The 24,773-nt window shown below is 45.5% G+C and overlaps 1 protein-coding gene across 5 annotated transcripts in view; it reads left to right on the forward strand.

Annotated features, from left to right (window-relative positions):
- The first annotated feature begins 8,049 nt into the window (after nt 1-8,049).
- ZNF586 (zinc finger protein 586) overlaps nt 8,050-24,773 on the forward strand; it is a 102,700-nt gene continuing 85,976 nt past the window's right edge. For 2 of the 5 annotated variants that reach the window (XM_017952769.3, XM_031659334.1), the window contains exon 1: nt 8,071-8,651. Coding sequence is in view for 4 of the 5 variants with exons in the window: in XM_031659334.1 (XP_031515194.1) it covers nt 8,616-8,651 (36 nt within the window). In the remaining variant the exon portion in view is untranslated. Of the gene's footprint in view, nt 8,652-14,913; nt 15,041-17,084; nt 20,104-24,773 lie in introns of those variants that run through there. The other 3 variants (XM_009195485.4, XM_003916232.5, XM_031659335.1) reach the window with 3 other exon arrangements.

The raw sequence follows: 24,773 nt of genomic DNA on the forward strand, positions 1-24,773 counted from the left end.
GCAGCAGAGAAATCCCATAGTCATGCAGCAGCTCACCTGCACCTTCCCAAAACTGTGACCTCCCTGAGACACTTTGCCTGCACGAATTCACCTATGGCCACCCCCAACATTGTTTTGCCAGCATCTGTGCACGCGAGTAGACCTTGTCTTCTCTTTTCCACTAGCATGTGTGTGCATGTGCACCCTGTCACGCTACAGCTGCCAGTGTGAGCATACCTCATCCCCCCAACTTCTCGCGCACCACCATTGCTGTCAGAGCATTTGCGATCCCAGAGACTGCCAGCCCACACCTGCCAGCACCCCACCCCTGGACGAGCACAAAACTACACAGGGAGACCAGCAGACACACCCCATACAGCAGCAGCAGCTGCTACCCATGTGAATGCATGTACAGAGGGTACAAACAATTCTGTACCTGCCAGCACCCTGCCTCCATATTAACACCACTGCTGGTGTGAATGTGTACTGGGACATCAATGGAACCCCCTTCCCTACCCCCCCCCATGTTGTGCTGCCACCACCAACACAGTGAACACTCATGTGGAGGCTGGCACCCCTACACCCACCAGCACTCCATCGCAGCCAATAAACGTACACCACACCACTGCCATTGCTGCTGGCATGTGGGAACAATGATGGCTCCTGCTGCCACCACCCTAAGCACTGGGGCTGGCACTGCCCTTCAGAGTGTTGTTACCAGTAGTCTGGGAACAACTTAGACCCTCCAGCATGGCAGGTTTCTGATCTCCAGGGGCCATAGAACAAAGTTGGATGCCTGATACCAGGCCCTGTGTATTAGAGCATATAGTCTAGCAGTCCTGAGCTGAGCATTGGACCCCTAAAATGCTTCAGAAATTAAGGCAGTTGACTAGAGCCACACTATACCACAAACTCTCGAGGGCACCAAATAGGATAAAACAAAAAAAAAGTCCATCCAAAGATCAGCAACTTCAAAGATTGAAGAAACATCAGCCAACAAAGATGAGAAAGAACCAGGGCAAGAACTCTGGCAACTGAAAAAGCCAGAATGTCTTCTTATTTCAAAACAACCACACTAGTTCGCCAGCAGTAGTTCCTAACCAGACTGAGATGGCTGAAATAACATAAATAAAATTCAAAATATGGATAGGAATCAAGATCACTGACATACAGGAGAAAATCAAAAACTAATCCAAGGAATCTATTGATTGCAATAAAATAATACAGGAGCTGATAGACAAAATGGCCTTTATCAGAAAGAACCAGACTGACTTAATAGAGCTGAAAAATGCTCTACAAGAATTTCATAATGCAATCACAAGAATTAACTGCACTTTGGGAGGCCAAGGTGAACAAATCTCTTGAGGCCAGGAGGTTGAGACCAGCCTCTGACTAACATGGCAAAACCCTGTCTCTACTAAAAGAAAATAATAGAAAAAAATCAGCCAGGTGTGGTGGTATGTGCCTGTAGTCCCAGCTGTTTGGGAGGCTGAGGCATGAGAATCGCTTGAACCCAGGAGGCAGAGGTTGCAGTGAACAGAGATTGCACCACTGAACTCTAGCCTGGGCGACAGAGTGAGATTCCGTCTCAAAAATAAAAATTAAAAAAAAGAGAACGCTGAATATGGGATCCCAGTCTCTTTTGTCTTGTAGGATTTCTGCTGACAGGTCTGCTGTTAGCCTGACAGGGCTCCCTTCATAGGTGACCTGTCCCTTATATCTAGCTGCCTTTAATATTTTCTGTTTCATTTTGACCTAGAAGGATCTGATGACTATGTGTCTTGGGGATGGTCTTCTTTGTAGTATTTTACAGGGATTCTCTGCGTTTCCTGAATATTAATGTTGGCCTCCCTAGCGAGGTTGGGGAAATTTTCATGAATGATATCCTGAAATATGATTTCCAAGTTGCTTGGTTTCTCTCTCTGTCTCTCAGGCATGCCAAAGAGTCATAGGACACTTTATATAATCCCATATTTCTTGAAGATTTTGTTCATTCTTCTATATTATTTTCTCTTTTTCTTTTTCTTTTTTTTTTTTTTTTAAAGACAGAGTCTTGCTCTTGTCGCCCAGGCTGGAGTGTAATGGCGTGATCTCGGCTCACTACAACCTCTGCCTCCCTGGTTCAAGCAATTCTCCTGCCTCAGCCTCCCAAGTAGTTAGGATTACAGGCGCCTGCCACCATGCCCAGCTAATTTTTGTATTTTTAGCAGAGGCAGGATTTCGTCATGTTGGTCAGGCTGGTCTCAAACTCCTGACCTCTTGATCTGTCCACCTCGGCCTCCCAAAGTGCTGGAATTACAGGTGTCAACCACCGCGCCTGGCCTGTTTTTTATTTTCCCTGAGTTATTTCAGAGAGCCAGCCTTCATGCTCTGAGATTCTTTCCTCAACTTGGTCAATTCTGTTAATTCTTTTTTTTGAGGGGGGACAAAGTCTCAGTCATGAGGTCTGGATCAAGACCCCTTTTCTGGTAACAGTCTCAATTGTCTACAGACTTAGGTAAAATTTTAACGGCCACACCAGTACAGATAAAGGTGGCTCCAGATAAACCACTTCCCAATATTAAACAGTATTCATTGAAGCAGGAAACTATAAGCTGGGCATGGTCTTGCACACCTGTAGTTTCAGCCTCTGTAAGCAGACAGGGACGATATCCATGGATTTTAGGAATATAATCAACTTGAGCAATTAACCTGCTTTATAGCCTCCTCCCCTGCTGCCTTTACCTCTCCAAACCCTGGTTTGAATCCAATCACCTTGGTAGGTTAAAACAGCTCCTGACAGACCCCAAGTAATGTATAGATGAACCCAAATAAACTTTCCTTATTAACATGCTGATGTCTTTACTCTGGAAGGAGCTATAGCTTCATTACCATAACATGCTTTCTATGTGCTGGTATGATGACTCACTGCATCTGTGCAACTGGGACCCCAGTTCTACATGCAATGATGCACCTTCTCCCATCACCATTATACCATAAAACTCTCCTGTTACTTGTCCTCAGGGAGACACTGCTTTGGAGAATACTCCCAGTGTCCTCTTTACTTGAGCCAAGTAACAAAAGTATTGATCAAAACCTGTGTTCTCTGGCCGCGTGAGGTGGCTCATGCCTGTAATCCCAGCACTTTGGGAGGCTGAGGTGGACAGATCACCTGAGGTAAGGAGTTCAATACCAGCCTCGCCAACAACAACAAACCTCGCCTCTACTGAAAATACAAAAATTACCTGGGCATGGTGGTGGGTGCCTGTAATCCCAGCCTCGAAAAGCTGAGGCAGGAGATTCACTTGAATTGGGGAGGTGGAGGTTGCAGCAAATGGAGATTCCACCATTGCACTCCAGCCTGGGCAACGAGAGTGAAACTCCGTCTGAAAAAAACAAACAAAAAACCTGTGTTCTCATGGAAAGTCATTTGTTACGCACCAGGTGAATGAACCTGGTATTTTTCAGGTAATACTACTCAGGATGCTGAGGCAGGAGGATCCCTTGAGTCCAGGAATTTGAAGCCACCCTGGGCAACATAGGGAGACATCATCTCAAAACAAGAAGCTATAATAGGAATAAAACAAATAATCAAAGATTTCCTTGAAAAGGGATTGATTATCCCTTCCACCAGTCCTAATACTCCCATCTTCCTGACACAAAACCTCACAGGGAAGGATGAAGATTTGTACAAGATTTGAGAGCTATTTTTAATACTACTGTGATTCCTCATCAACCAGTAGTTCTAAGCCCCCACACTCTTTTATCCAGCGTACATGTAAACTGTGAATACCTTAACTGTTAATGATTTATGCAGTGCTTTTTAGGCATACCAATACACCCTAATAGTATTTGTTTGCCTTTACCTAGATTGGATATCAATATATCTGTACTGTTGTGCCTCAAGGTTATACCAAAGGCCCAACTTATTTTTCACACATATTAAAGACTGACCTAGCTTAGCTAAATTTCTCTTGTTATGCTTCTCCAATCTGCATAATTGTAAAAAGGACTCCTTGTACTTCCTGGAACAAAAAGCAAAAAGAGATCATTATCTACAGAAAAACTCCAGTTTTGCTTTACAAACTATCTACAAAAAAACTCCAGTTTTGCCTTACAGAACTAAAAGATTTGGAACATTTAATTCCTAAGGAGAAACCACATATACATCTGGATTGAGTAACTGGACTTCTTTGATACCCTACTCCAAAAAGTAAAAGACATCTCCGGCTGGGCACAGTGGCCCACACCTGTAATGCTAGTACTTTGGGAGGCCGAGGCGGATGGATCACCTGAGGTCAGGAGTTCGAGACCAGCCTGACCAACATGGAGAAACTCCGTCTCTACTAAAAATGCAAAATTAGCCAGGCGTGGTGGTGCATGCCTGTAATCCTATCTACTCAGGAGGCTGAGGCAGGAGAATTGTTTGAACCTGGGAGGCAGAGGTTGCAGTGAGCCGAGGTCTCAGCATTGCACTCCAGCCTGTGCAACAAGAGCAAAACTCCATCTAATATAAAAAAAAAAAAAAAAAAAAAAAAAAAGACAATTCAAGGGGATTTTAGGCTTTGGTGGCTACTGCCATAGCTGGATGTCCAATTTTTCTCTAATGCCACAGACTTTATATGCATTGTAGAAAGATCAACCTAATCTCATACATTGGACATCAGAAGGACAAATAATAAATAAAGAAAAATCTTACAAGCCCCCATTTTGGCCCATGCAAATTATTAGCTGCTGTTTTTCCTTTGTTTGTTTTTTGCAGTTTTTTGTTCGTGCAAGCTATGACAGTTCCCTTGGTGTTCTAACCCAAAAAACTGGAGAACAATGTAGGGCTATTGGTTATTACAGTCAGCAATTAGACTTTGTAGCACATGGGTGACCTCTTTATCTGAGGGTCATTTTTGCCACTGCCGTGCTCCTTACAATTACTCAGAAAATTGTAATAGTGGCTCCTCATTCTGTGGAAGCTCTTTTGAATTCACATAATACACAGCAATTTTCCGTTAATAGATTGGTTTCTTATGACATACTTATACTGTCTGCTTCATATGCTGCCCTCTCTATCTGTAATCCTCTTAATCCTGCAGTGCAACTTCCTGAAACAACAGATGAAATATTTCATCACTGTATTCTACTCACAGAAGAGCTGTTGGTGTCCAGACAGGATTTATAGGAGACATCATGTAAAAATGTTGATATTCTCTGGTTCACAGATGGATCAAATCTGAAGGATAAATTTTGAAAATACTGAGCAGGCTACAGCCTTGTGTCTCTTGTGGACATCAGAAAGAGCAATCCCACCAGGTGTGGTGGCTCACGCCTGTAATCCCAGCACTTTGGGAGGCTGAGGCGGGCAGATCACAAGTTCAGGAGTACAAGACCAGCCTGGCCAATATGGTGAAACCCCGTCTCTACTAAAAATACGAAAATTAGCCGGGCATGGTGGTGGGCGCCTGTAGTCCCAGCTACTCGGGAGGCTGAGGCAGGAAAATCGCTTCAACCTGGGAGACGGAGGTTGCAGTGAGCCTAGATTGCACAGTGCACTCCAACCTGGGCAACAGAGCAAGACTCTGTCTCCAAAAAAAAGATAAAGGGAAAAAAAGAGCAATCCCTTGCCTCAACTAAAATCAGCACAGCTAGCTGAATTAACAGCACTCACCAGTTTGTCAACTGGCCAAAAATCAAATGGATAATATTTATACTTAAAGGTATTATCTGTTGGTGTGGCTCATGACGTTGGGATGTTATGGAATCAGTGAGGCTTTGTTTTTTTTGTTTTGTTTTGTTTTTGTTTTTTTTGATACAGAGGCTTGTTCTGTTGCCCAGGCTGGAGTGCAGTGGCGCGCTCTGGGCTCACTGCAAGCTCCGCCTCCAAGGCTCACGCCATTCTCCTGCCTCAGCCCCCGGAGTAGCTGGGACTAGAGGCGCCCGCCACCAAGCCCAGCTAATTTTTTGTATTTTTAGTAGAGATGGGGTTTCACCGTGGTCTCGATCTCCTGACCTCGTGATCCGCCCACTTTGGCCTCCCAAAGTGCTGGGATTACAGGCGTGAGCCACTGCGCCCGGCCAATTTTTGTATTTTTAGTAGAGATGGGTTTCACCATGTTGGTCAGGCTGGTCTCAAACTCCTGACCTCATGATCCACCCGCCTCTGCCTCCCAAAGTGCTGGGATTACAAGCGTGAGCCACCACGCCTGGCCAGTGAGGTTACTTAACTTCCCCCAGATATCTAATTAAACATAGCTCTCAAGTTTCTGATATTTTAGAAGCCGTCGATTTAAAGAATGTGTTTTATTAACATTCCTGAGCATTCAAACTCACCTCTCCAAAGAATAAAAAAAAGTTATTTCGCAGATGCAGCAGCAAAAGACTGTCTTGACACCAATATCACATGAAACTATAAAGGTCACTACATTCCAAATAAGTGCCATTTAACAGGAACTCCAAGGGATTCAAAAAGAGGCTTCAGATAAGAAAAAGTAGATATGGCTAACAGAGGGGTAATGCTTTTCCCCCACTTACAAATTTTGGTGTGGACCCAACAGGAGACCCATCTTGCCTTTGAGATTTCAATTTCTTAGGGTCCAACATGTTTGTGAGCCAACTCACTGAAAATCTGAGAAAATGATTGCTTGGGGAAGAAATATTACTGGAAACCCTCACCTCCAATACCGAATAAGGTTTCCACTAAATACCCAACTTATACTAAACATAATCCAAGAAAGGTGTTTTTTGTTTTTGAAACGGAGCCTCACTCTCTCCTCTGTCGCCCCAGCTGGAGTGCAGTGGCACGATCTTGGCTCACTGCAACCTCCGCCTTATGGGTTCAAGTGATTCTCCTGCCTCAGCCTCCCGAGTACCTGGGATTACAGGCATGCGCCACCACGCCCAGCTAATTTTTCTATTTTTACTAGAGACGGGGTTTCACCATGTTGGTGAGGCTGGTCTAGAGCTCCTGACCTCGTGATCCGCGCCCCTCGGCCTCCCAAAGTGCTGGGATTACAGGCAAGAGCCACCGCACCCAGCCAACTTTTTAAGTATAGAAAATTTTACAGGTCGGGCGCTGTGCCAGGCGCCTGTAATCCCAGCTACTCAAGGGGCTGAGACAGGAAAATCGCTTGAACCCAAGAGTCGGAGGTTGCAGTGAGCCGAGATCGCACCAATGCACTCCAGCCTGGGTGACAAAGGAAGACTCCATCTCAAAAAAAAAAAGAGGTGGAGATTTCCCAGAACAGAGGTTCCCTCCCCCTTTTTAGACTATATAGGGTAACTTCCAAACATTGCCAGGGCATTGGTATACTGTCATGGCGCTGGTGGGAGTTAGCATGCTAATACATTATAATTAGCATATAATGAGCAGTGAAGATGACCAGAGGTCACTTTCATCACCATCTTGGTTTTGGTGCGTTTTAGCCAGCTTCTTTACTGCATCCTGTTTTATCAGCAGGGTCTTTGTGACCCACATCTTGTGCCAACCTCCTGTCTCATCCTGTGACTAAGACTGCCTAACCTGGGAATGCAGCCGAATAGTTCTCAGCCTTATTTTATCCAGACATTTTCAAGATGGAGTTGCTCTGATTCCAATGCCACTGACAATGATGAGCACTTGCCAGCAAAGAGGTGAACTCATGGATTTAAGGCACTTGAAATATCTCAGTGTAAAAGCACCCTGTGCATACAAACTCCATGTTTGAACACCGCAGCCATTGTCCTGTAACATAATAGATAATAGCATTTGTCTTATTCTCCCTTTGACGTTGATATCAGATTTCTAGAGGAATCTATAGGTTAAAGATATAGCATAAATAAAAGTGTTGCTAATGGGCTGAGCACGGTGGTTCACGCCTATAATCCTAGCATTTCGGTAGACCGTAGCAGGCGGATCATTTGAGGACGGAAGTTCGAGACCAGCCTGGCCAACATGAGGAAACCCTGTCTCTACTAAAAATACAAAAATTAGCCGGGTGTGGTGGCACACGCCTGTAATCCCAGGTACTCGGGTGGTTGAGGCACGAGAATCGCTTGAAGCCGGGAGGCATAGGCTGCAGTGAGCCAAGATCACACCACTGCACTCCAGCCTGAGTGACAGAGAGAACTGTCTTTTTAAAAAAAAAAGAAAAAAAAAAAAGGAAGAAGCCGAGCATCACAAATTCTGAAATAAGAAGCCTCCAAACACGCGGGCAATCAGTTGCACACAATACCCCCAGAAATGTGTGTATGGCCTCTTCTAAGATGGGAGACCCTCCTCGGCATCTGGACCTGGAGTCGCCATTTTCTAGCGCCCCTCGCAGTGGAGCTTGGCCCTTCCGAAAGTCGGAAGAAAGTCACCTTCAGCGCTGCCCATCTCTGGGAACTACATTACCCAGAATCCGCCCTGTGGAATGGAAACGTGACTGAGCCAATGACGCTTCAGAGAAGCCGCGCCATTGCGGGGGCACGTAAAGTCAAGCCGAGACTTCCGGCGTCCTAGCCGTGGCAGCCATTTTGGCCTGTGGGGCCCGTACGGAGGTTCTGGGTCTGGACGAGCTCGGGAGGAGTGGTTGTGGCCATAGCACACAGGCAGATCTGAGGCTCGGCGACGCCACTGGTCGCAGCCCGGGACAGGACAACCACAGGAACACCGCCGAGCCCACGTCCCCCCGCCCGCCAACAGAGTCATGGCTGCAGCGGCTGCTCTGAGGGACCCCGCTCAGGTGAGTGCTGCGACCTCCGGGCCTCACCCACCCGCACCCTGAGGCCCCTGATCGTTAGGGGCGCCTCCTCGCGTCCCTGCAGCCCAGGCCTCTGTTAGGGACAGAGGGGCGCCGGCGGGTGGGATCCCCGTTTCCGACACCCAATTGATGCGGTCGGCAGAGCGAGACTGGCCGAGGGTCCGGCACGGGCAAAGGCCTGCAGGCGCGACAGAGGCAGGAGGATGCGGAACACGGGGACATCTTGTGTCTACCGGGAACGAAGAGTGAGCCGCAGTTATTTCTTTTTTTTTTTTTTTTCTTTTTTGAGTCGGAGTCTCACCCTGTCGCCCAGGCTGGAGTGCAGTGGCGCGATCTCGGCTCACTGCAACTTCCGTCTCCCGGGTTCAAGCGATTCTCCTGCCTCAGCCTCCTGAGAAGCTGGGATTACAGGCGTGTGCCACCACGGGGTTTCATCATGTTGGCTGGGCTGGTCTCGAACTCCTGACGTCAGGTGATCCGCCCGTCTTGGCCTTCCAAAGTGCTAGGAGTACAGGCGTGAGCCACCGCGCCTGGCCGAGGCGGAGTTGTTTCTTCAGTACCAGGCTGAGGGTTGACCTTTGACTTTGAGGTCGTTAGAAGCCATGGACAGTTTTGAACAAAGGAAATCTGTGTTAGAGTTAGGATTCCCAAAAGATGTTCAAAGGAAGTACAGAGTTAAAGGCGGTGATGAGGATATTGAGGCTCTGAGAGGTTGAATCATTAAGAGGTGACATTGAGCACTGGGCCACAAGATCATCTGGCGGCAGGGCCAAAAAAAGCTTACAGAGAAGCCTGAATTTATCAAATCTGAGCACGGACACATTTGTGAAAGCCCTGCCTTTTGGCACACCTCCTGGCTACGGAATCACTTAGGGAACCCACAGAAGGAAGTAGGGGATGCTCTAGTCCCTCGTCCTCACCTACATGTCTAGATCTTGGCGTCTTTTTAAAATTTTTTTTGGGGGCGACAGGTTCTCACTCTGACACCCAGGCTGGATTGCGGTGACGCGTTCAGGGCGCAGCATAGCCTCGACCTCCCCAGGCTCAGGAGAGCCTCTCATCTCAGTCTCCCAAGTAACAGGCTTTTTGTATTTTTAGTAGAGATGGAGTTTTGCCATGTTGCCCAGGCTAGTCTCAAACCCTTGGGCTCAAGCAGTCATCCTGCTTCGGCTTCCCAAAGTGCTGGGATGACAGGCAGGAACCACCGCACATTCTAGGACACTTAAGTGCCTTTCTCCAGTCCTTCGATCTGGGGATCTTGGAAAAACCTCAAACCCCAACTCTACATCAGTGACATAGGTTATGGGGAGTTGTTGCCATGTCTATCAACTAATGTAACACGTGTGGAGGGTTCACCCAGGAGCTGATACTGGGATGTGCAAATACTTAGAAGGGAAACTGGAGGGGTGAGGTGATGTTACCAATTTCTTTTTTTTTTTTTTTTTTTTTTTTGAGACGGAGTCTCGCTCTGTATCCCAGGCTGGAGTGCAGTGGCCGGATCTCAGCTCACTGCAAGCTCCGCCTCCCGGGTTTACGCCATTCTCCTGCCTCAGCCTTCCCGAGTAGCTGGGACTACAAGCGGCCGCCACCGCGCCCGGCTAGTTTTTTGTATTTTTTAGTAGAGACGGGGTTTCACCATGTTAGCCAGGATGGTCTCGATCTCCTGACCTCGTGATCCGCCCGTCTCGGCCTCCCAAAGTGCTGGGATTACAGGCTTGAGCCACCGCGCCCGGCCGATGTTACCAATTTCTTAATAGGCTCTCTCTGGTTACAGAGTGGACAACAGACTGTGGGGTTGAGGGAGGAGGAAGATCAAACTGGAAGCTACTGCACTAGTCGAGGTGAGGATTAATGGACTAGAGTTGTGGCTTAGGCAATGTGGCTAGATCTGGATTTGTGTTTTTTAGAGGGGCAAGTCAATTTTTTTTTTTTCCGAGACAGTCTGGACCTGTCGCCCAGGCTGGAGTGCAATGGTGGAATATTGGTTCACTACAACCTCTGCCTCCCGGGTTCAAGCAATTCTGCCTCAGCCTCCCATAGCTGGGATTGCAGGCACGCGCCTCCATGCCCGGCTAATTTTTGTATTTTTAGTAGAGATGGGGTTTCGCCGTTTTAGCCAGGCTGGCCTCGAACTCCTGACCTGGTGATCCACCCGCCTCAGCCTCCGAAAGTGCTGGGATTACAGGCTTGAGCCATCATGCCCAGCCCAGCAACTCAATTTTTAAATGGGAACAGTGAGAGTTTGAGAGGATTCAGGAAATACCCCTGGGTTTTTGGTCTTAGCAGCTGTGGCAATGGGAGCTCCATCAACTGAGATGAGCAAGTTGATAGCAGGTGTAATATTCACTGAGGCTATCAGGAGGTTTGTTGTGGCCATTCTGAGTGGAACAAAACACGAATTGCTTTTGCTTTGCTCTCCCCCGCAACAATCAACACAGAGTACTTCTGTGACTAGATATGTGTGGATGGTTTTCCTCATACACCAAATAGTTCTCCAGGAGACATCAGATCCCACAGGTGAAGTCTCAGTCCCATGGGACTGTCCGCCAACCCCTTTCGATGCCAATCACAAGCCCCAGGATGTTTTTTTTTTTTTAACCAGTCTTTTGACTGACTTGCTATAAATCAGGTTCCCATGACCCCTTCCTCGACTTCCATTAAATTGCTAGAGCCAGTCACAAAACCTCAAGAGACGCTTTAATTTGCCAGTTTATTTTAAAGAATATTTATTACAAAGTTTACAGATGAAGAGATGCATAAGGGGAAGGGACCCAGAGCTTTTATGATCTTCAGGCACACCACCATCCAGGAACTTCCATGTGTTTGGCTATTTGGAAGCTCCCCAAACCCTGTCTTTATGGGGTTTTATCAAGGCTTTGTTACATAGGCATGATTAATTAAATCATTGGCCAATGCTGATCAGCTTAACCCTTGGCCCCCTCTCCCCTTTCTGGAGATTGCAGTGGGGGCTGAACTTTCCAGACCTCGAATCCCGACATAGTCTTTTCCCTGACGAGTCTCCATCGTGAAGTTATCTAGGGGTTACCAACCATCATTCAACTCATTACCATTGAAACTCACTTAAATTTGAGAATTTCGTGAATTTTAGGAGTTGCATGCCAGAAAAGGAGATGACCAAATATGTATTTCACAATATCACAGCCGTGTTAAGATTCTAAAATGTATTAGATACTACCTAGTGGAGCTATCAAATGGGCAGCTGGACACATAGATGCAAATATCTGGGGAAGGGTTGATATTGGAGGTATCTAATATATGGTGACTACTGTGTGGACCGAGATGATTGAGTCATGGCTCACATTTGGAAGGCACAACCTTCAGATTATGTTGATGACACTGTTGGACAGGAAGTGGGGATTGGGTTTCCTGCTTGTGTACCTGGTGATGGTATTGGATTTCAGAAACACAGGTGAGGGAGGTAAATGGCCATGAAGGGAGGGTATATCTGTTTCTTTTTTTTTTTTTTTGAGACAGTTTTGCTCTGTCGCCCAGACTAGAGTGCAGTGCAACCTCACTCGGCTCACTGCAACCTCTGCCTCCCGGGTTCAAATGATTCTCCTGCCTCAGCCTCCCAAGTAGCTGGGATTATAGGCGCCTGCCACCACATCCGGCTAATCTTTGCATTTTTAGTAGAGACGGGGTTTCACCATCTTGGCCAGACTGGAAAGGGAGGATATATCTGACAGCCTAGTTTGGCAAGTGACATAATGCTTCCAAGGAATGAATAGACTTGAGATGCTTGCTGACGCATAGGAGTAGCTGAGGGAAGATGACACTCAGGCCGGAGCTTGTGTTTATTGGCTACTTTGTGGCCTCACCAAGATTTTGAGATGACTTTGGTGTGGCCTGGGGTGTTTCATTCAGCCTGGTACCAGATATGGAGGCAAATATGGTCACCTTGTGAGAGTCACTATGCCCGAGATTGATGACCAATGGTTCTGGGCTTTGAATGGGGTTAGGTGGACAGAAGAAAGTCATAGGTGCTGGGCATAGTGGCTCACACCTGTAATCCCAGCACTTTGGGAGGCCAAGGTGGGCAGTTAACATGAGGTCAGGGGTTCGAGATCAGCATCGCCAACGTGGTGAAACCCCATCTCTACTAAAAATACAAAAAAAGTAGCTGACGTGGTGGCAGGCACCTGTAATCCCAGCTATTCAGAGGCTGAGACAGGAGAATCACTTGAACCTGGGAGGCAGAGGTTGCAGTGAACCGAGATTGTGTCATTGCACACCAGCCTGGGCGACAAAAGTGAAACACTGTCTCAAAAAAAAGTCAGCCGGGCATGGTGGCTCACACCTGTAATCCCAGCACTTTGAGAGGCTGAGGCAGGTGGATCACTTGAGGCCGGGAGTTCGGGACCAGCCTGACCAACATGGAGAAACCCCGTCTCTACTAAAAAGTATAAAATTAGCCAGGTGTGGTGGCACATGCCTCTAATCCCAGCTACTCGGGAGGCTGAGGTAGGAGAATCACTTAAACCTGGGAGGTGGAGGTTGCGGTGAGCCGAGATCGCGCCATTGCTCTCCAGCCTGAGCAACAAGAGTGAAACTCCGTCTCAAAAAATAATAAATAAAAAGTCATAGTTTCTGAGGATGGCAAATGCAGCACAGAAGTGGAATAGCACCATAAATATCTGAAAATGCTAGTGGTTCTTTTTGTCTGTGGATTTATGCATGGAGGGGTTCAAAGAATGATTTGGGGCTACCACTGCTATTGAGAAACATTAGAATTCTGTGGTAATTTTGGATTCCTTTTTAATTTACCAAGACTACTGTGGATGATGTCAGCCACATTATGGTATAAGCCCTAAAGTTAAGGCCAGTATCATGTGCTACCTTTATGTCTGGTGATACCTCAAATGGTCTGAGTGCAAATCCCCCTCCCCACTCTGCTCTTTTGGATAATGTGTCCTAGCCTAACTACCCTTTTAATCAAGAGGACTAGGCAGAGTTCCTGGTTATTATTTATTTGTAGCAGGTTTCAATTTCATTTCTACCCGCAGAGATTCAAACAAACCAGTTGCAGCTGGGTGTGGTGTCACACACCTGTGGTCCCAGCTACTTAGGAGGCTGAGGTGGGAGGATTGCTGGAACCCAGTGAGTTCAGGCTGCAGTGTGCTGTGATTGTGCCACTACGCTCCAGCAGGAGTGACAGAGCAAGACCCTGTCTCAAAAATTAAAAATAAAAACAAGCCAGTTGCATTCTTTTAAGGGAATCAGGGACTATCACACCCTCTTGATTGAGCAAAGCTTACATACCACAGTCCCTGGTTGTGCTCTCTCTCTTTTTTTTTTTTTTGAGACAGAGTCTCGCTCCATTGCCCAGGCTGGAGTGCAGTGGCGCCATCTGGGCTTACTGCAACCTCCATCTCCCGGGTTCGAGAGATTCTCCTGTCTCAGCCTCCTGAGTAGCTGGGACTACAGGTGCATGCCACCACATCCGGCTAATTTTTGTATTTTAGTAGAGACGGGGTTTCACCTTGTTGTTCAGGCTGGTCTCGAACTCCTGACCTCAGGTGATCCACCTGCTTCGGCCTCCCAAAGTGCTGGGATTACAGGTGTGCGCCACTGCACCTGGCTGCTCTCTCTTATGCATACTTCAACCCCCCATGTGGCTGTCTGTGGTGAGTAGTGTCCTCTTCTTTCAAGCTGTGAGCATATTTGATTAATGAACTTTCTTGATGACTTGTGTTCAGCGTCAGGTGTTGTGTGTTTGGCCATCACCATAACCCTAGGGTGAGACTCCTACTCTTACCAGTAGAAGAAAGGGTGATTAAAATACTTTAACTTCTGGCAAGACCAGAGAGAGGCCTATGGTGTGGGCAGTTAGGTAGTGGCGGCAATTGGCAGGTGTCTGTGGCGTCCAAAGATGTGAAGGATGTGTATGTACATAAAGATTATGTTTGAAAGGCCTCAGGCACTGCATTGGGATTCACGTGACCTTTGCTCTACCAGGGGAATTGCTAGAAAGGAGAGGATGAAACCCTTTATTTCAGGACCACAGCAGAGATACCTGTTTGCTTATCTCCGTCTTGTTGCTGATGGCTATGTGTCATGATTAATGGTCCCATGAGGACATAGTGGCACTAGTGGGCAAAGTTTCTCTTCTGAGTTGGGGATCCTGGGAGGAGGAGGATGGGCAAGGGTAGATATGTTGGGGAAGTGGATTGTGGGTCTTCAGCATAGGGGCCATTTGTGGTTTCATCTATCCCCATCATGACAGAGCAGTGTGACCTTTGAAGACGTGGCTGTAAACTTTTCCCTGGAGGAATGGAGTCTTCTTAATGAGGCTCAGAGATGCCTGTACCATGACGTGATGCTGGAGACCTTGACACTTATATCCTCCCTGGGTAAGGTCCTCATATTCACCTGTGACCTGAGTTAGTCTCTGCCCCTCTCCTTTATGCCTTATGGCTTTCTCACATCAGGACCATGGACACAGCTTCATTCTCCAGTTCTCTGGAGAGGCTCTGTTGTTGGTTGGACTGAGGTGTACTTACTCTCCTTTGCTTAAGCAGCTCCAGCCTGCTTTGTTGCAGGCTTCCAGAGAAGCAGTCAGGGTCAGGAGTCTTAAAGTCACCCTAATGTATCCCACCTTGGTTGTCCTCTGCCTGTCTGGGTGACTGTGCAGATCCAAGGCTTCTGTTTGTCTCAAGTTCCGTTTCCTTCCTCTAGCTCACATTTGTTCATGTCACAAATTGCCGGCACTGACATGGTCATTATGTACATGAACCACAGCCTGTTCTTGCAATACCCTACTTCAAAATTCTTTTTGTAGTATTTCATCAGGCACAATAATACCTGTCATCCCAGCTCTTCAGAGGCTACTCAGATCCCAGGAGTTTGAGGCCACCCTGGCCAACACAGCAGGTCCTTATCTCTAAAAATTTATAGGAAGGAATTCTTTTTATAATATTTAGTTTCCTTTCCTGTGGAATATCAAATGCAGAGTTGTTCTGAGCCAGTATTGGCTGTTCATCTGTCCTATGTTTCTCTTAGTACTTAACATTATCGAGTTTCCATGTAGTTGCTCATCTTGGGGATGAAATGAAGAGCCCGTGGTTGTCCCTAAGATGTAAATGAGTCCAGCCTTAGCAAGGACTTGGGGCAGCTTTCTTCTGAAGAATAGCATGTGAGTGAGGTCATGACATCAGGGCTCTATTCAAATTATGCCATATACCTCTTCTATTTGACAGTATTTCCATGCCAATAGAAGTAGCCCCGCTTTATGTCTTTCCTTCCCCATTATTGAGAGTGCCAATTTATTAGTCCTACACCTTGTCGCTTCTGCTGTTACATTCAACCCAGGACTAATTTTCATATATCTGGACTCCACATCTCACCTATTTTTCTCACTGCTCTGTCTGCAGTGGTCTTCAATATTGACTCATGTATTTTGTATTATGAAGTATATACCCATTCTTTTTTTTCTTTTGAGATGGAGTTTCACTCTTGTTTCCCAGGCTGGAGTGCAATAATGCGATCTCAGCTCACTACAACCTCCGCCTCCCAGGTTCAAACAATTCTACTTCAGCTTCCCAAGTAGCTAGGATTACAGGGGCCCACCACCACATCCAGCTAATTTTTTGGGTATTTTTAGTAAAGATAGGGTTTTGCCATGTTGGCAAGACTGGTCTTGAACTCCTGACCTCAGGTGATCCACCCCACTCGGCCTCCCAAAGTGCTGGGATTACAGGTGTGAGCCACCACGCCCTGCCTCTATGAAGTATATATCCTTTTTTTTTTTTTTTTTTTTTTTTTTCTTGAGACAGATTCTTGCTCTGTTGCCCACGCTGGACTAGGCTCACTGCAACCTCCGCCTCCCAGGTTTGAGTGATTCTCCTGCCTCAGCCTCCTGAGTAGCTGGGATTACAGGCGCACGCCACCATGCCTGGCTAACTTTTTTGTTTTTAGTAGAGAAGGGGTTTTGCCATGTTGACCAGGCTGGTCTCAAACTCCTGACCTTGTGATCCACCGGCCTCGGCCTCCCAAAGTGCTGGGATTAGAGGCATGAGCCACGTTTCTTGGCCATGTATATACTCATTCTTAACAGTCCCTGACCAAAGGATGTCGTGCTCTAGTCATGTTGTGGTGGCCTGGACATATTCTTTATATAGTACTCACATGTCATCAGCAAATAAGGTCCCACAGGCAAGTTGTTTGCAAATGAAGGAGTTATAGACCCTGCCGTTATTCTGTCTGTTGCCTCATTTAGTCATGCCCTTGACAACATGAGGCCTCCTATATCTGTGATGATGCTAAGCAGCCCCAACCTCAACCTGAACCCAACTCCCTATGCATGCAGATAACTCCACAGACTAGTTTTTTTGTTTGTCAGATACTCTTGTAGGTAGACTGCATACATGTACCTCACCAGCATTTCTTTGCTTTTAGGTTGTTGGCATGGAGGGGAAGATGAGGCAGCACCTTCTAAGCAGAGCACTTGTATACATATATACAAAGACCAGGGAGGTCATAGTGGAGAAAGGCCTTATGAGTGTGGGGAATATAGGAAATTATTAAAGAACAAGTCCTGCCTCACTGAACCCAGAAGAGATCACAAACACAGGAATGTTCGCACTGGAGAAAGACCTTATGAGTGCAGCAAATATGGGAATTTATTTCACCAAAACCCTACACTCCATATTGGTGAGAGATTTCATACTGGGCAAAAGACCTATGAATGCAGTGAGTGTGGAAAATCATTTCACCAAAGCTCTTCACTCTTGCAGCATCAGACGCTTCACACTAGAGAAAAGCCTTATGAGTGTATTGAATGTGGGAAAGGCTTTGCTGAAAAGTCCGGTCTCATTAACCACAGGAAAGTTCACTCTGGAGCAAAGCGTTATGAATGCAATGAATGTGGGAAGTCCTTTGCTTATACATCTAGTCTCATTAAACACAGGAGGATTCACACTGGAGAGAGGCCTTATGAGTGCGGTGAATGTGGGAGATCCTTTGCTGAAAACTCCAGTCTTATTAAACACTTGAGAGTTCACACAGGAGAAAGGCCTTATGAATGTGGTGAGTGTGGAAAATCATTTCGCCGAAGCTCTTCACTCTTGCAGCATCAGAGAGTTCACACTAGAGAAAGGCCTTATGAATGTAGTGAATGTGGAAAATCCTTTAGCTTAAGGTCCAACCTCATTCACCATCAGCGAGTTCATACTGGAGAAAGGCATGAGTGTGGGCAGTGTGGGAAATCCTTTAGCCGAAGATCTAGCCTTATTATACATCTGAGAGTTCACACTGGAGAAAGGCCTTATGAGTGCAGTGAATGTAAGAAATCCTTTGCTGAAAACTCCAGCCTTATTAAACACTTGAGAGTTCACACTGGAGAAAGGCCATATGAATGCATTGATTGTGGAAAATCATTTCGCCACAGTTCTTCGTTCCGTCGCCATCAGAGAGTTCATACTGGAATGAGGCTTTGTAAGTGAAGCAAATTTTGGAAATTCTCTTGCCCAGGCTTTTTGCTCCTTCAAGGCAAGAGAGTTCACACTGGATCAAGGTGTTATGAGTGTGGCAAATGGGGAATATTCTTTAGCTGGAATGCTAGCTTCTTTACATAAAAGAGTGCTACCACTGAAGAAGTGCCTTTTGAGTGCAATGAATGTGAGAAAGCCTTCATCATCTCTCATTGGTTACCAGAATATTTACATGAGGAAAATACCACAGATGTGGAGGCAATATTATTTCTTCTTCAGTTTAACACTGGAGGAGACCCCTTATGAGGATGCCATCTACCTAAATTGAATGTGCCATACATCAAATAGCTGCATACATTCCAGGTATGTGGGAACCACATAGTATTTTTCAACCTGCCCAGGTCTCTTGCTAGACTTCTGTGACTGACAGTTCTCTTCTAAAAAGCATTTCACCTTTACCACTTGGCAGGTGCCCACAGTACATCATTCGCCTAACTCATCATGATCCAGAAGTAACTTTGATTTTGTTTCATTCAACAGAGGGATTTTTTAGTATCCTCAGTACTCACTCTATTCTCATTTCTTTCTCTCTGATGAGTTAGGCCATGAAACTGACACATTTTTGGCACAAAGGACTCTTCTGATAACCTGAAAAGATGGACTGCCTTTTTCAGGGATCTTTTGGATCTCACAGAATTCTTAAGATGGAATTTTCCAGCCTGCCAGTCATGAATCTCAGACAGCCTGCCGCCTATTGCCCTGATTTGTGTTATAATAAAGGCCCTGTTGTTTAAGACACCTTCAGTCTTTGCAAGAGGGCATGGAAGCTCCAAGCGCTTTTCTCATACTTTACCCTATGCATCTCTATCTGCATGTTTTGTACTATTTATAATTAACCAGTAAATTATTTTCCTTGAGTTTTATGTGCTGCTCTATCAAATTAATCAAATCTGGTCATGGGGGGGTCCATGGGATTCCTGGTTTATAGTTCATCAGTCAAAAGCAGAGGCTCTGGGGCTTTGATTGGCATCAGAAATGGGAGCGTCAGTTTTGGTGACTGAGTCCTCAAACTGGGGGATGTGATGCTATCTGCGGGTAGATAATGACTGAGTTGAAGTGGAGGACCCCCAGCTTGTATCCACTGGAGGATTGCTTGGTGTGGGTAGAAAACACGCCGCATATCTGGTCACAGAATTATTCCATATTGATTATTGTTATGTGACAGACAACAGAGGAAAAGTTTATTTTTTTCGACAAATATGCTATGGCTTCCCTTCTATTCCACATCTTTCTACTCCTGCCATACTATTTCTTTCTCTCCAAGTTTGTTATTCCTCAGAGTTCTCATAAATGGAAAGGATATGCACTTTGTTGAAATAAGAATTTCATGTTAACCAAGTTTTCATGATAGCCGTGAGTTTCACTTAATTATCTCAGAACTTAGAGCTTACTGTTCTCTACTTACTATCCATTGAGACTTAATGTGTTCTTGGCCATCACAGAAACTTTACTAGCTACTTATGTCATTGTCAATGGATAACTCTCTGAATCCACATTAATTACTTTGTAATTATCTCGGTCCTCAACTGTGTTTCAGAGATAATCTCCAGTCTTCATGCAGACGCTATCACTGCACCTACAGGTGAAATGATAATCACTTCCTAGCAAGGAAGTTGGATCATGGAATACAAGATAATTTATCAAGAATCAGATAGTCTTGTTCCACACCTGCAGGAATGTCAACATCGCAACCACCATGGCAAATATTGATTTAATAAGCAACTACTATTCCCAGATAAGTGTCAGAATCTTAGAAGAAATTGTAATATCTTAGACAATTTAGACGTGATGGAGGGTGGATGATGAGAAATTACTTAATGGGTACAATGGATACTATTTGAGTGATGGATACCCTAAAGCCCTGATTTAGCTTCCACACAATCTGTACATGTAACCAAATCACACTTATACCACATTAAATTATTTAAAAAAAAAAAAAAATGTGTTAAATAGAAAAATGCTGCTGCTTTGTGGGATTGGAAAACAATACAGATGAAGAGATAGAACATAGACGGAGGGACTCAGAGGCATGGTACCACCTTGTGTAATTCCCTTAGGGCTGCCTAGGATCTCTTCTCCATATTGTCTCTCATACTCTCTTTAAAGTATTCTCATTGATAACCAAAACATTCTCACAACATTCATTATAAGCTTTACTTGGCCAGGTGCAGTGGCTCACGCCTGTAATCCAAGCACTTTGGGAGGCCAAGACGGGTGGATCACAAGATCATGAGATCGAGACCATCCTGGCTAACATGGTGAAACCCCATCTCTACTAAAAATACAAAAAAAAAAATTAGCTGGGCGTGGTGGCGGGCGCCTGTAGTGCCAGCTACTCGGGAGGCAAAGGCAGGAGAATGGCTTGAACCCAGGAGGCAGAGCTTGCTGTTAGCCGAGATCGCACCACTGGACAATAGCCTGGGCGACAGAGTGAGACTCTATCTCCAAAAAAATAAAATAAAATAAAAAAACCTTTACTCACATAAAAGTTTAATTTCCATAGTTCTTGTTCGTGTCCATTTGAATGCTCCATTTTATCCACTTCAATTCATCCACAGAACTATTTCATTGGGCCCATTCCATTCCCTATCCATTCCACCATTATGGGCTCCATTATGTCCACTGCTAAAAGATATCAAGTGTCCTTATCCAATCCATATTTTCCTCTCCTCCCTCCCTCCTCTCCTTCTCCCCCCCCTCCCCCCCCCATCTTTCTCCCTCTCCCCCTCGCTCCCTCCCTCTCTCTGTCTCTTTCTCTTCCTCCCTCTTTCCCTCTCTCCTTCCTCCCTCCTCCCTCTCTCCCTCTCCTTCCTCCCTCCCTCCCTCTCTCCTCTCTCTCTCTCTCTCTTCCTCTCTCTCCCTTCCCTTTCTCTCCATCTCCTTCCTTCCTCCCTTCCTTCCTCTCCTTCCTCCACCTTCCTTCCTTCTCCCTCCTTCCTTTGTCCCTCTTTCCTCTCCCTCTTCCTCCCCTCTCCTTCCCTCCCTCCCTGTCCCTCTGTGCTCCCTGCTTGATCTCCTCCCCTCCCTGTCCTCCATCCTCTCCTCATTATCCACTCCTCATTCTTTCCTCTCCAAAGACTGACTGTGTTTTAGTTTGTTTTGTTTTCTGGGTTATTAGTATTTTATTCCCTTCTCGCTGGAAAGATGTCCAGTGATTCTGAATCAATACAGGTGTGTGGGGTGTCATCTAGAAGTCATAAAATGACTTATTCAAATTAACCATGTTATGACCACTCACACTCGCTGATACATATCTTCCTGTAACTTTTTTGTGGAGAGTGAAATTTTCTTTTTTTTTTTTTTTGAGACAGAGTTTCACTCTTTTACCCAGGCTGGAGTGCAATGGTATGATCTTTGCTCACTGCAACTTCCACCTCCCAGGTTCAAGTGATTCTCCTGTCTCAGCCTCCAGAGTAGCTGGGATTACAGGCGCCCACCATCACACCTGGCTAATTTTTGTATTTTTAGTAGAGACGGGGTTTCACCATCTTGGCCAGGCTGGTCTCGAACTCCTGACCTTAGGTGATCCACCTGCCTCGGCCTTCGAAAGTGCTGGGATTACAGGCGTGAGCCACCACGCCCAGCCTATTTATGTTAATTTTTATACCATAGAAGTGACTAAGGGCAGGTCTAGAGTTAGTTAAGGTGGAGGTGGTGATAAAGAGAAGGACAGGGTTATATTGACAAGGCTGACAGAAGGGGTAGTCCTTTTAGTGAAATAGATGAGGGGTTTTAGATCTGCACAAACCTTTTTGTGGAAGTCTAACTTTGCTCTTGGGTAGTTTATGGGATGTAGTCTTATTTACTACAAGGTTGCCAGGCGGTAGGAGCAGAAAATCGGTCCTGGCTGCAGGTCATTACAACAATGAGTGCTCGGGGATTTGTGTGAAAAGGCTAGCTGTTGATCTTTTACATTTCTACAAGGTATGACAGCAAGCATTAAAAGCAATAGTCTGAGGTGAGTCAGACTTAGTTACATTAATAAAAAAGGAGCTAGTAACAGAATAAAGAAAGCAATATAAAAGGTGTATGAAAATTAATCTTTCTTTAACTTAGTAGGGCTTGATCCTAGTACAGTAACCCATAATTCTCAGAGGAAGATGTTTTCTTGACTTGAGTATGGTGGGTCCATTTTTTCTTTCTCGGCTGTGCGGACGGCAGTCTCAGTGGTTAACGGTGTAAAATAGAGTTCTTCCCAGGCTGGCTTGAGCTTTTTCTATCTTTTGATGAGGATGTGGTTTTCAGGCTGGTGCTGGTGTACTGGAAATTCTAGGGGTGGTACCTGTGCTAAAAGACTTTTAGTTCCGAGGGAAAGGAAAGTGGAAGATAAATTAAGTATATAATTTTTGCTGCATATTCTGGGGCTTTAGGCCACATGATGACGCCTTCTGCTCCACTGTTGTTCAGCGCCGGCCAGGGGATGCTGCAGCCCTGCCCCTTAATGTCTTGGCCTTCTTGTGGCCTTCACCGCCCTTGCTCACTGTGGCCTTGGGGATGAGGAGCCTTGTGACTTACCTGGCCACCTTAGGGCCTTAAGAAAGCTAAATACCATTGTATATTTGACAATGTTTTTTTGTATGATTTTATATCAGGTAAGTTAAAGTTTATCTTTATGTTAATGTGCTATTAATGTTAAACTTAATTTTAATAAAATCTTATAGACACTATCTAATTTTAATGTCTGACTCTAAGGTAAGACTTTTACAGACTCTTTTTATAATTTTTGTTAAAGAGCAGGTTGGTGCTTTAAGAAAAATCTATCATGCTTTAATTTTAATGTCCAGTTCACAGAAAAACTGGATGATACCCTTTTAACTTTAGCCAGTATGTTTACACACAGAATTTCCTTTACAATTAACATTGTAAAACTTGCTTAAACCTTTAAAACAAAAAAATTTTTTTAACCTTTAATGTAGGTAAACATCCATATTCTTATGCCTCCTTGTAATCTTATTAAAAGTAGATTTTATTTTTCTTACATACCTTGTACATAAACGGTTTAATAATAATTTTACATCCAGGAGGCTTAATTACTTTTAAATTATACAATATTTATTGCATAAATTCCCTTTTATAGCTTTTCTTACAACTTTCACAATCTTTAACATGTCTTAACTTTCTGCCTTCCTTTTATACTATTTTTTTTCCTAGTTTCACCTTCTTTGTCTTTTTTTGATTTCTGTCTCTTCCACTTTCTCTCACTCTTTCCTTCTATTTATCTCTCTCATTTGCACTCTATTTTTCGCGCCCTCTCATCCCGTTTCCCTTTGTTCTCCTGAGTTCTCCAGCTCCTGCCCCAAGCAGGGCTGGGCCACCGCACAGGCCCCGCCTCCGCGCTATTTTTCCTGTTGTTGTTTTTTTTTCCCCAGATTCCCCTTTTTACTCCCCCAGCCCCTTTTCTTTTTACACTTAGTTTCTTGGATTGAATGGGATTTTCGCGACTGCAGTCTGGGCGCCGGGCAGTCATTGGCCTAGCAGCTTGACAGATACGCCCGCCGCAAATTGCAAGAATTACGTCTTTTCACCTCCTATGCCCTCCACCCGGGGCCGGTCCCCACCTCTTTTCGGGAAGAGGGACTTAATCTTTGGCGTGCCTGCCTAGCTGTTTGGCTCTGCGCTTGCTGTTTTTGTTTTCTTTCTCTCTGACTTCCTCTCCTAGTTTCTTTTTCTTTTCTGCTGGTCTTTCCTTTGTCTCTGCCAGCCACCTATGCTGCTGTTTTCTCCTCGGCTTTTCCCTCCCCTAGCGGAGGGACCGGCAGGAGCGGAGCTATTGTTTCTTCCTCTGAAAGGGAAAGGGGAGTTCTGAATATTTTTCTTACTACCGGAGGTTTGTGTGATGACCTCCCAAGACATCCTAAGGAATATTTTACCACCCCTGCGGTTTTTCTCTCCTTGGTATGTCCTAACCAAGGAATGCTTACCATCCCGGCTTTTTCCTTAGTCCCCGACAACCCACCAAGGAAATACTTCACCGGCTCCTGCAGCTTCTCCTTCCGTGGTCTGTGCACAGTTGTCAGTGACATTATGGCGGGGATGCTAAGCTAGGTTGCTAGCCAGTTTGTTTTGTTTTTGTTTTCCATTGCTGAAGTCACAGTTTATTAAAGTCACACTGGGTGGGTCTCAATTTCTTACCCTTAGACGACATTGCAATGAGGTAGGGGAGCGCGCTACCCCATGAGAGAGGACTGGACACCGCCCCAGAGGAGAATGTGTCCTATGCAGTTCACCAAATTGCTGATAGCGTTTCTCTGGTGCGGTAAAGAAATAGCACTTGAACATAAATTTACTTAGTAAGGCCATTTTTACTTCCTGCAGAAAGGGTACACTCGCTAGCAGTTTTGCCACTAGAGTACGCAAAACTAAGGAGACAGGGTCATTTATAACCGGAGGCGTCCACCCTACTGCTGTGTTGGTTTCCATTGGCTGAAACGGGACCTCACATTCTGTATTTGTCCCCATTGGCTAGCAACTTAGAACTTTTTTTTTTTTTTTGACTGAGTTTCACTGAGTCCTCCAGGTTTGAGTGCAGTGGCAGGATCTGGGCTCACTGCAAGCTCCGCCTCCCGGGTTCATGCCATTCTCCTGCCTCAACCTC

Source organism: Papio anubis, chromosome 20, assembly GCF_008728515.1.
Source record: "Papio anubis isolate 15944 chromosome 20, Panubis1.0, whole genome shotgun sequence".
NCBI lineage: Eukaryota > Metazoa > Chordata > Mammalia > Primates > Cercopithecidae > Papio > Papio anubis.